General features: G+C 33.5%; 2 protein-coding genes and 1 long non-coding RNA gene across 3 annotated transcripts; all 3 read right to left on the bottom strand.

The window, feature by feature from the left end:
- Positions 1–1083: 1083 nt before the first annotated feature.
- LOC116122405 lies at positions 1084–2225 on the bottom strand. Its single transcript, XR_004126896.1, has 3 exons — positions 2007–2225; positions 1582–1666; positions 1084–1411 (listed from the first exon to the last, which is right to left on the bottom strand). It is a non-coding gene; the product is annotated as an uncharacterized LOC116122405 (long non-coding RNA).
- A 359-nt stretch (positions 2226–2584) lies between these two features.
- On the bottom strand, positions 2585–3034 carry LOC116122402 (dynein light chain LC6, flagellar outer arm-like). The gene is made up of 2 exons (XM_031408257.1): positions 2846–3034; positions 2585–2755 (listed from the first exon to the last, which is right to left on the bottom strand). Exons 1-2 carry the CDS (start codon positions 2981–2983, stop codon positions 2585–2587), a joined length of 309 nt encoding a protein of 102 aa, XP_031264117.1. The 5' UTR covers positions 2984–3034.
- A 663-nt stretch (positions 3035–3697) lies between these two features.
- Positions 3698–7678, bottom strand: LOC116122403 (la protein 1-like). The gene is made up of 10 exons (XM_031408258.1): positions 7629–7678; positions 7443–7521; positions 7123–7272; positions 6533–6675; positions 6172–6320; positions 5665–5766; positions 5274–5565; positions 4756–4903; positions 4331–4415; positions 3698–4160 (listed from the first exon to the last, which is right to left on the bottom strand). Exons 1-10 carry the CDS (start codon positions 7671–7673, stop codon positions 4061–4063), a joined length of 1293 nt encoding a protein of 430 aa, XP_031264118.1. The 5' UTR covers positions 7674–7678; the 3' UTR covers positions 3698–4060.
- Between the last annotated feature and the right edge of the window lie 2413 nt (positions 7679–10091).

Genomic DNA, 10091 nt, shown 5'->3' with positions numbered 1-10091 from the left:
AAAATCCTATTAAACAAAAACAACAATAATCTCATCTCTGAATGAAAATAAGCAACAAATTTTACTATTGGTTTTGAATAAATATATCAAAACTACCTTTTTTATGTGTGCAGCAATAGAAACAGTGTCAGAGACTTCATAAAGATCAAGGGCTTGAGATGCAGAAGTCATACATTGAGTTTGCATCTTCAATGGCATGTCTGTATCTTTTATCACAGCTTTACCTTCCAACATCTTCTCTCTCACTCTTTCACACAACCAAAGTAAATTAACAAACCCAACTGGCTAGATTTGTAACTCTTTTACCTTTATATTTCCTTCACCGAATGGAGAGAAAATGAAAACTTGAGACTTCTAACCAAAGACAATTGTAGAAGGCTTTTTACTCCTGACACTAATCGTCTTTTTCCAACAATTAAATGAAATTCAAAGTTCCAATTTAATAAATTCAGAGTGGTATTTCTGTACAGTGTAAATGCAATGGTACCTAAGAAATTAATGCAAAGGGTAAAGCAAGTGAGGCAGATATTAAGCAAAGAATCCCTGTTAAATTTGAAAATTTTATTTTAAATTAACTCTCATCAAAAGTAGTAGAATCCCCTTTCCATGTGCTCCATGTATTTCTCTAGGCAGAAGCCCCAGCCACTCCATTACTTGAGCCCATGCCTTTTAGCCCCTTCTATATATGCACAAAGCTAGTTAGGGGCGACAGCAAATTTACAATTCACATTTTGATTGTATTTCGGCTTTCAATGTTTTAAAAAGCAATATTTTCCGAGAAATTAATCTCTGTTTTCATGTTGCTGCTGGTGTGAGATCCCTCAGCCTAAGTTTGACTGGAAAACCATTTGGGGCACAATTAAAACGCGCAATTAATCAATCAATAAAGAAAAAAATTATCAAAATATCCAATGTTTGGACAAATTACTAATCGTTAGAACAGACTTTTTGGAGGCAAAATAAACTAAACTCGTGCTGGGAAACACAAGCATGATACTTGCGAAAGACAGACCAACTATTAAATTTACTAAATTACTTTTGCTTAATCTATACTTCACCTGTTGTAGCTACAGAATACAGGCATGAACAACAAACTAAATATATTTGAAATAAAAACAAAAACTTAATATTATGTCATGAAACATAGACTAAACTTATAGGTAACAAAACACCAGGGGATTGAACAGCTGCATCATGCTCTTCTCCACCAAAACGTAAAAAGATTCAACAAAAAAAGAAACAAAAAGCTCTCATGGTGGTGTCATACAAATCAAAACTAATCCCAGAACTGATTCTGGGGTTTCATTACTCTCATGCTGATTCAACTTTCTGAGCTTTATTGTGGCGACCAGTTGCAGAATCATTTTCTCTAAAGCGAGGGTGCTTCCCACCTCTATTGTATTTCCCTCCCCTGCATAGGATAATCAAAATTTAGAAGGTAAGCGAAAAGGGTGGGTCAGTTTCCCAAGATAGTGGCCGTTAAGAGGAGATAACAACATCAAAGGCCAAAGGGCAATCCTCTAGATATTGCATAATCCAGACAAAAGGAGAAAATAGTTGAAGTCCTATGCAATAACTGACCTTCCTCGGTGGTTACCACCCTTATTTTCACGGTGCCGTTCTTGATTACCTCGAAGTAGGCTCCAGTATTCCTTTTCAGCCTCACCTGAGAACACAAAGGTAAAATACCACCACCCTCAGTGTCACAACTAGTAATGTCTAATTTATGAAAATTATGAGGTCATCAAAGGGCAAACTAATTAATCTCATCACATGGTCATAGTCATCGAAGACAATAATAGGTGTAACATTAGCTATTACTGTTACTGAATACTCTCATATTAAAAAGCCGTCTTCCAAGACTAGAAAGAAAGAAGATAAGATGTGTATGAAGAAGGCCACTGCAGAATGTTTGGCATACATACCTTGCAATGAAAAGTACGAACCATACAACAAAGTATCTACAAATAAAGTTATGAAAGGGAAATTTTAAAGTTGTTGCATACCAGTAACCGGTTCTAGAATGGCAATAAAATTCTTCACAATCAGGCCACCTTCTTTAGCTAGGACTGCAGCTGCCCGAGCTTTTTGAGCTCCTTCAGGTTCTTCAAATCTAATGTATCCAGATTCAGCTCCAATCTTGAAATCAATGAACTTCACAGACAAAGAAACAGAATGTGAAGACAATTGTCAAAAGCCAACAAAGCCTAGACCAACAATTTGGAAAAAGATGCTCAATTTCATTCTTGCTGTTCAGACAAAATAACTTATAATCTAGGGGAATAATGAAATGAATGAAAAACACTAGAGCCAGTATAAGCAATGGTAAATGAAATCACAATCATCCACATTTCTCATTGTCAACGTCAATCTAAAAGCCATAGTAACTGTTTCAGTTCAAATTTGTGATGGAGAAAAATGTGGATAACATAACACAGTGATGCTGTATCTGTCATCCATTACATAAGCTAACAAAATATGCTTCTTCATAACACAAGAACTGTCATATTATCAAACAAAGAGGATTACAGATACTTCACCTTCCTATGTCAAAGGACATTTTGTCACTATCCCCCACCTTCAACTAGGATGATGAAGAAGAAGAAGAAGAAGAAGAAGAAGCCCCTTTGAAGATGAGGAAGTTGAGAGATTCTAATGCAAAGTAGATGAAACTTCCCTTGAAATGGGTGAAGAAACAACTGAAGTTTCTGCCCACCACACATTGCCATCCATGCCCATACATCTTTTCAAAATCCTATTAAACAAAAACAACAATAATCTCATCTCTGAATGAAAATAAGCAACAAATTTTACTATTGGTTTTGAATAAATGTATCAAAACTACCTTTTTTATGTGTGCAGCAATAGAAACAGTGTCAGAGACTTCATAAAGATCAAGGGCTTGAGATGCAGAAGTCATAGCTTGAGTTTGCATCTTCAATGGCATGTCTGTATCTTTTATCACAGCTTTACCTTCCAACATCTTCTCTCTCACTCTTTCACACAACCAAAGTAAATTAACAAACCCAACTGGCTAGATTTGTAACTCTTTTACCTTTATATTTCCTTCACCGAATTGAGAGAAAATGAAAACTTGAGACTTCTAACCAAAGACAATTGTAGAAGGCTTTTTACTCCTGACACTAATCGTCTTTTTCCAACAATTAAATGAAATTCAAAGTTCCAATTTAATAAATTCAGAGTGGTATTTCTGTACAGTGTAAATGCAATGGTACCTAAGAAATTAATGCAAAGGGTAAAGCAAGTGAGGCAGATATTAAGCAAAGAATCCCTGTTAAATTTGAAAATTTTATTTTAAATTAACTCTCATCAAAAGTAGTAGAATCCCCTTTCCATGTGCTCCATGTATTTCTCTAGGCAGAAGCCCCAGCCACTTCATTACTTGAGCCCATGCCTTTTAGCCCCTTCTATATATGCACAAAGCTAGCTAGGGGCGACAGCAAATTTACAATTTACATTTTGATTGTATTTTGGCTTTCAATGTTTTAAAAAGCAATATTTTCCGAGAACTTAATCTCTGTTTTCATGTTGCTGCTGGTGTGAGATCCCTCAGCCTAAGTTTGACTGGAAAACCATATGGGGCACAATTAAAATGCGCAATTAATCAATCAATAAAGAAAAAAATTATCAAAATATCCAATGTTTGGACAAATTACTAATCGTTAGAACAGACTTCTTGGAGGCAAAATAAACTAAACTCTTGCAAGGAAACACAAGCATGATACTTGCGAAAGACAGACCAACTATTAAATTTACTAAATTACTTTTGCTTAATCTATACTTCACCTGTCGTAGCTACAGAATACAGGCATGAACAACAAACTAAATATATTTGAAATAAAAACAAAAACTTAATATTATGTCATGAAACATAGACTAAACTTATAGGTAACAAAACACCAGGGGATTGAACAGCTGCATCATGCTCTTCTCCACCAAAACGTAAAAAGATTCAACAAAAAAAGAAACAAAAAGCTCTCATGGTGGTGTCATACAAATCAAAACTAATCCCAGAACTGATTCTGGGGTTTCATTACTCTCATGCTGATTCAACTTTCTGAGCTTTATTGTGGCGACCAGTTGCAGAATCATTTTCTCTAAAGCGAGGGTGCTTCCCACCTCTATTGTATTTCCCTCCCCTGCATAGGATAATCAAAATTTAGAAGGTAAGCGAAAAGGGTGGGTCAGTTTCCCAAGATAGTGGCCGTTAAGAGGAGATAACAACATCAAAGGCCAAAGGGCAATCCTCTAGATATTGCATAATCCAGACAAAAGGAGAAAATAGTTGAAGTCCTATGCAATAACTGACCTTCCTCGGTGGTTACCACCCTTATTTTCACGGTGCCGTTCTTGATTACCTCGAAGTAGGCTCCAGTATTCCTTTTCAGCCTCACCTGAGAACACAAAGGTAAAATACCACCACCCTCAGTGTCACAACTAGTAATGTCTAATTTATGAAAATTATGAGGTCATCAAAGGGCAAACTAATTAATCTCATCACATGGTCATAGTCATCGAAGACAATAATAGGTGTAACATTAGCTATTACTGTTACTGAATACTCTCATATTAAAAAGCCGTCTTCCAAGACTAGAAAGAAAGAAGATAAGATGTGTATGAAGAAGGCCACTGCAGAATGTTTGGCATACATACCTTGCAATGAAAAGTACGAACCATACAACAAAGTATCTACAAATAAAGTTATGAAAGGGAAATTTTAAAGTTGTTGCATACCAGTAACCGGTTCTAGAATGGCAATAAAATTCTTCACAATCAGGCCACCTTCTTTAGCTAGGACTGCAGCTGCCCGAGCTTTTTGAGCTCCTTCAGGTTCTTCAAATCTAATGTATCCAGATTCAGCTCCAATCTTGAAATCAATGAACTTCACAGACAAAGAAACAGAATGTGAAGACAATTGTCAAAAGCCAACAAAGCCTAGACCAACAATTTGGAAAAAGATGCTCAATTTCATTCTTGCTGTTCAGACAAAATAACTTATAATCTAGGGGAATAATGAAATGAATGAAAAACACTAGAGCCAGTATAAGCAATGGTAAATGAAATCACAATCATCCAAGTAGAACAGTAAAAGAATAGATACAAAATTCCATAATTAAAAAAAAAAAAAAAAAAAAAATTATGGACACTATAAAAAACTCCTAGAAAATATTGACTTCAATGAAAATCAACACTAATCAAGAAGCAATGAAGACATATAATCTAAACCAGATAACGGGGAACCATCATGTTACCTTAACAGTGCCAAATTTTTTGAAAACACCCTTCAAATCCTCACGCATAACAACATTCATGTCATCCTTATAGGTAGCAACTGCAGATTTTTCTTCTTTTTCTTCTCCCTTTTCCATGGAACCTTCAGACGACTTCTCTCCATCTTCATTATCTGCCTTCAGCTCATTTTCTGGGGAATCTAGTTCTCCATTTACTTTCTTTGCACTATCATTAGCTGGCTCGTGAGTGCCATTTTTGTCCCCAGCTACGGTATTCTTCAATGTGAATGCAACAATTAAGCCCTTCGGATAACTGTCATCATCATGAGTGCAGAACATTAGGTTACAATTTTTTGCTTTGGGGTGGGGGGTAGGACCAATAGAGCTCATATAATAGAGTGTTTTTAATTACTTTGCTTCAGAATTTGAGTTGTTTTTGCGACTTGAACCCATGTGTGGACGAAATTTCTCAACTTCCTCGACCTCTTTGGCTCGTTCCTCATCAAAGTCTTTCCTGAATGGTGAAGAAAATCTATGAGAACACAACAATAAAGATAAAAAAGTTTTAATGTGCAGACATGAACAAAAGAGAAAGCCATCAAGTTCTTCTGTACATGCCCAAAAATAAACTAATAAATGTAAGCAAGATTCATCGAAGAAACTTCATTTGTCCATTTAACTTGTCTGTTTCTGCATATTGCCAATATATAAACTCAAAAGCCAAAAACCATAAAACATTACGAACAAAGAAAAATAATTATTTTAAACATCTTCTTTATATCGTGGATAACTATGTAGAATACATTGTGAAAGAGACATAATCTAATTACCAGACATTTGGAAATCACATTGTTTAATACTTCTGAAAAGTCTCATTGAAATAATTATAAGAAAAACCAAAATCCCACCCACAACTTACTTTGGCTTCAATTCTAGATCAACACCTGCATAAACCAAGCTTTGCTTCAAAACATTTTCTGCATCTTCCTCTGTTGAAAACTCAATCAAAGCAGTACCGCAAAACAACCTTTTATCTGCTACATGCCGAGGCAACCTCACACTATTAACCTTAAATAATTAAGAACATAATCAGATGAAGAGAACTTTACTTATTTAGTTACTCCACATCTAGAGTTCGAAAAGATAGAATCAGATCACTTAACAAATATATTGCACCAAATCTAAAGTAAGAACCCACTTCTGGCAGCTAGTGATGGATTTGTATCATTCAATTTAAGGCACTCCAACCGTCAACTTCAAATAAAGGGAATAGCTAATACCTTAGCATATTGAGAGAAAAAGGACGACACATCTTCCCGATTCACATCATATTCTAGAGGTGATGCAGCAATTGTTCTTCCATCTAATTGCTCTTTCATCTCCTCTGCCTTTGGTAATTCAGCAACTCGACCAACTTTCTTCCCTGAAGGACCCAAAAAGAAAAAGTAAACAAATGTGTGAAATATACAATAAAAGATCCTAACAAATGGATGTTGATAATTGATGTAACCAATAATAGCCTGAACTTTTCTTCTCAAATACAATACTACATTAAAAATTAACCATCAACTGCGACTCTCTCAGAAAATATATGCTCGAGAGAGAGAGAGAGGTTAGAAAAATTCTAGCTTTTTGAATAAAAATGGAGAAAAATCACTTAAAAGGCAATAAATACGTCTAAAATGCTAAACAGACCATGCCCAGATAGAAATTAAACCAAGCCAAAGATCTGAATTTAGCTCCCTTAGACTTTTACTATTATTTTCTTTTTTGGTCTCCCAAATTCCATAATGAAATTTTCAATTACAAATGCTATGCAGTATTTCCTCAAATCTAAACAGAGCGTCAGTCAGAGGTTTAGAAAATCTACCGTCTTCAGAAAGTTTAAGAGAAGTAGATTTTTTAAGAGTTTCAGCCACGGCCTTCAATGTATCTTCAGGCATGTCTTCTGCCTTCACATTGCCCAATTTTAAATGATCTTTCATCTTCTTGAACGAACAAATCAGGGCCAAGCTAACAACTGTACTCTCAGTCAATATCAACAAAAACACACTTATGCAATATTCAAATACTCAAAAAATCAAAACCTCCGCATTTTCCAAGAAACAAAAGCCCACACAGTTGGTTTCAAATAATGAACTTTTCCCTAAAAAAAAAATCAATATAAATAAATGACAAGAGTGAGGATACACGCATCCTGGCTTTCGCTCATCTTTTTTCTGAGAAACTCGTCCGTAGGAATATTGCTGTCGCTGAAGTAAAACTCAACCTGCAAAATACAAATAATTAAGAAAACAAATAACTCAAATAAAAAATAAAACAAAAAAAATGAAAATATTTCAAAGAGTGAAGCAGTTGGAAGTTAAGAAGAAAGACCTGTCTGAGCACTGCTTTAGCTGTTTCTTCATCCAAGGACGCCATTGTTATTGTTGCAACTAAAGAGAGCGGGAGAGAGCGAGAGAGGGAGACACAGAGTGTTTAGGGTTTTGGGGATATTTTAGTTCGGTGTTAAATTAAAGACAGCATATATATAGAGACAGATACATACTGTTTGAACTCAACTACAGTGGTTTGGTACGACTTATCGTGCCTCATTTGCCCGCCACGTACGTCAACTGCTACTTGGCGAGTCATAATCGGAATTGGGATTTTATTTTTATTTTTTTCCCTCTTCTATTAGATGAAAATTTAATTTCAGAGGGAAGCAAAATAATTTTTTTTTTTTTTTTTTTGGGTTGACCAGATGTCCGAATTAGTCTATGCATATATTACGTAATCTATAAGATCCATTGAATACCTTAAAAATCCAAAACGTACCTCAACTAATCTTTAAGGTTTATTGGATACCCTATAAACCTAAATGACTAAATAAGCCACAATATTTAGTAGGTGATCCCAATATTTAAATTTAAGAAATGATGCAAACCTCTTTCACCGTCAGGCCAATCATTTGATGTTCACAATATTAAATTTCGTTCCAATTAATACTCAATGTTTTTCTAAAATTTAGTGAACAAAAAAACTATATTTTTTATACTTTTCACTTAATAAACAGTTATCAGAAATCACTAGGCTTATAGTCGGATGATAAAACCTTAACCATCTGGATAGATTAGCTAGAGGTCTTGTTACCTAATCCATTGGACTTATAGAGTGTTCAATAGGTCTTTGAGAATTAAACCCTGATTATCAAAAAGTTATTTGAATGATTTGTTTAAATTGTGTTGACAACATTATTCTTGTATATTGTTTATAATTATATTCCTATCCATTTACATAATTTTTTTTTTTTCAATGTTCTTCTTGTAGGCCAACATTTTATACTCCAAAGTTTTCATATATTTTTCTCTACTTCAGAGTTTATGTTTTTATTATCATTGAACTCATTAATCAAGTATTTTAGTCCAACTAAGTTTTACTATCCTTGTATTTACTTTTTCTTTTTTTTTTAGCCAGGATGTTAATATGTTTGATTTTTTAAAAAAATTTTTTTTTTTTAGTATTAAATCAGTCGGAAAAAATGCAAATATTGATTTTGATATAATTTAGTTTATATTTTTCAACTTATTAATTTAATTTAAAACTTGTTTAAGTAATATATAATTTAATATCAAATGGGCATATATGTCAAAATGATAATTTTAAGACATTTTTATGGACAAAAACAAATAATTTAACACTTAAAAAAAAAAAAAAAAAAAAATCATGTAGATTTAACTATTCAGTTCATAAACCAATTCAGTCTAATTCAGTTTTCAGATAGAAAAACAAACACCACTATGTTTTTCTTCTAGTCTGCATTTCAATCACATAATTCAAATATTTAAGTAAAACCAAATTTTATCATTGTAAAAAATAAATAAATCTCATCAAATAGTAAATTACAATGAGATTAGTTCTTTTAATTTAAAATTTCGACTTAAATAGTTTACATAAATTTTCAAACATGGATTCAATAAAATCCAACACTATAAGAATTACTTAAGTAGCAAACAAAATAACTACCTCCAAACTGTTTCTCACATCTATTAGTTCCTCAAATATCTACTGCAGAAAATTTAAGTTATAAGATCTCGGCCCAGTTACTATCAATTTACATTATCATTTAGGGTATAAGAGTATTCATCATTATCAATTTAACTTATCGTTTAGGGTAAAGTATTTCTTCATGTAATCTCGTTGAAACCACAGTCAAAACACACACAATAATAATGCAAAAAAGTAAAGAAGACAATGGATTTACCGTGATTCGTTCCAATAAAGGAACTATATCCAACCTTCAAATAAAATAATTTTATTAAATTTCAGAAATCTACAGAATACAATAATCTTAAAATATGAACAATTCACTCTTGTTCTCTGTTTCTCACTATCTAGGTTTTTCACTATTACAAAATACATATAATAGAAAACATAACCGCAGTTGGGCTTTACCCGATATGCGTCGGCATAAGCCAATAATCCGTCATGGCCATGTGAAGCATGAACCATATTCAACAATCTAACTGAAAACAAAAAACATATAATCGTTAATGCTTATAATTTGTTCTCCAATGGTTTCCAATGAACAAAATGCTTAAATTTTGTCATACAACCATGCACACCAACTAGTAATTAAGTACAAATGAAACAAACTGCAGGATCAGTTTCCTTATAGAATTTGATTACAGAAACAATTTTTTTAGTGGGCGATTACAGAAACACATGCTATCAATCATTAACCATGAATAAAAGATGCAAATCATGTTTCACAATATCATCCAAGTACAACAAATGGTCTATTTTTAAGTAAAGTTCACCTCCCCTCAATGATCCCATTTCTTCAGGTTGTGCATATCT

This window comes from Pistacia vera, unplaced genomic scaffold, assembly GCF_008641045.1.
Source record: "Pistacia vera cultivar Batoury unplaced genomic scaffold, PisVer_v2 Contig1331, whole genome shotgun sequence".
NCBI lineage: Eukaryota > Viridiplantae > Streptophyta > Magnoliopsida > Sapindales > Anacardiaceae > Pistacia > Pistacia vera.
Note: the sequence above shows the minus strand (reverse complement) of the source record. Positions and strands in the feature narration are given on the sequence as shown.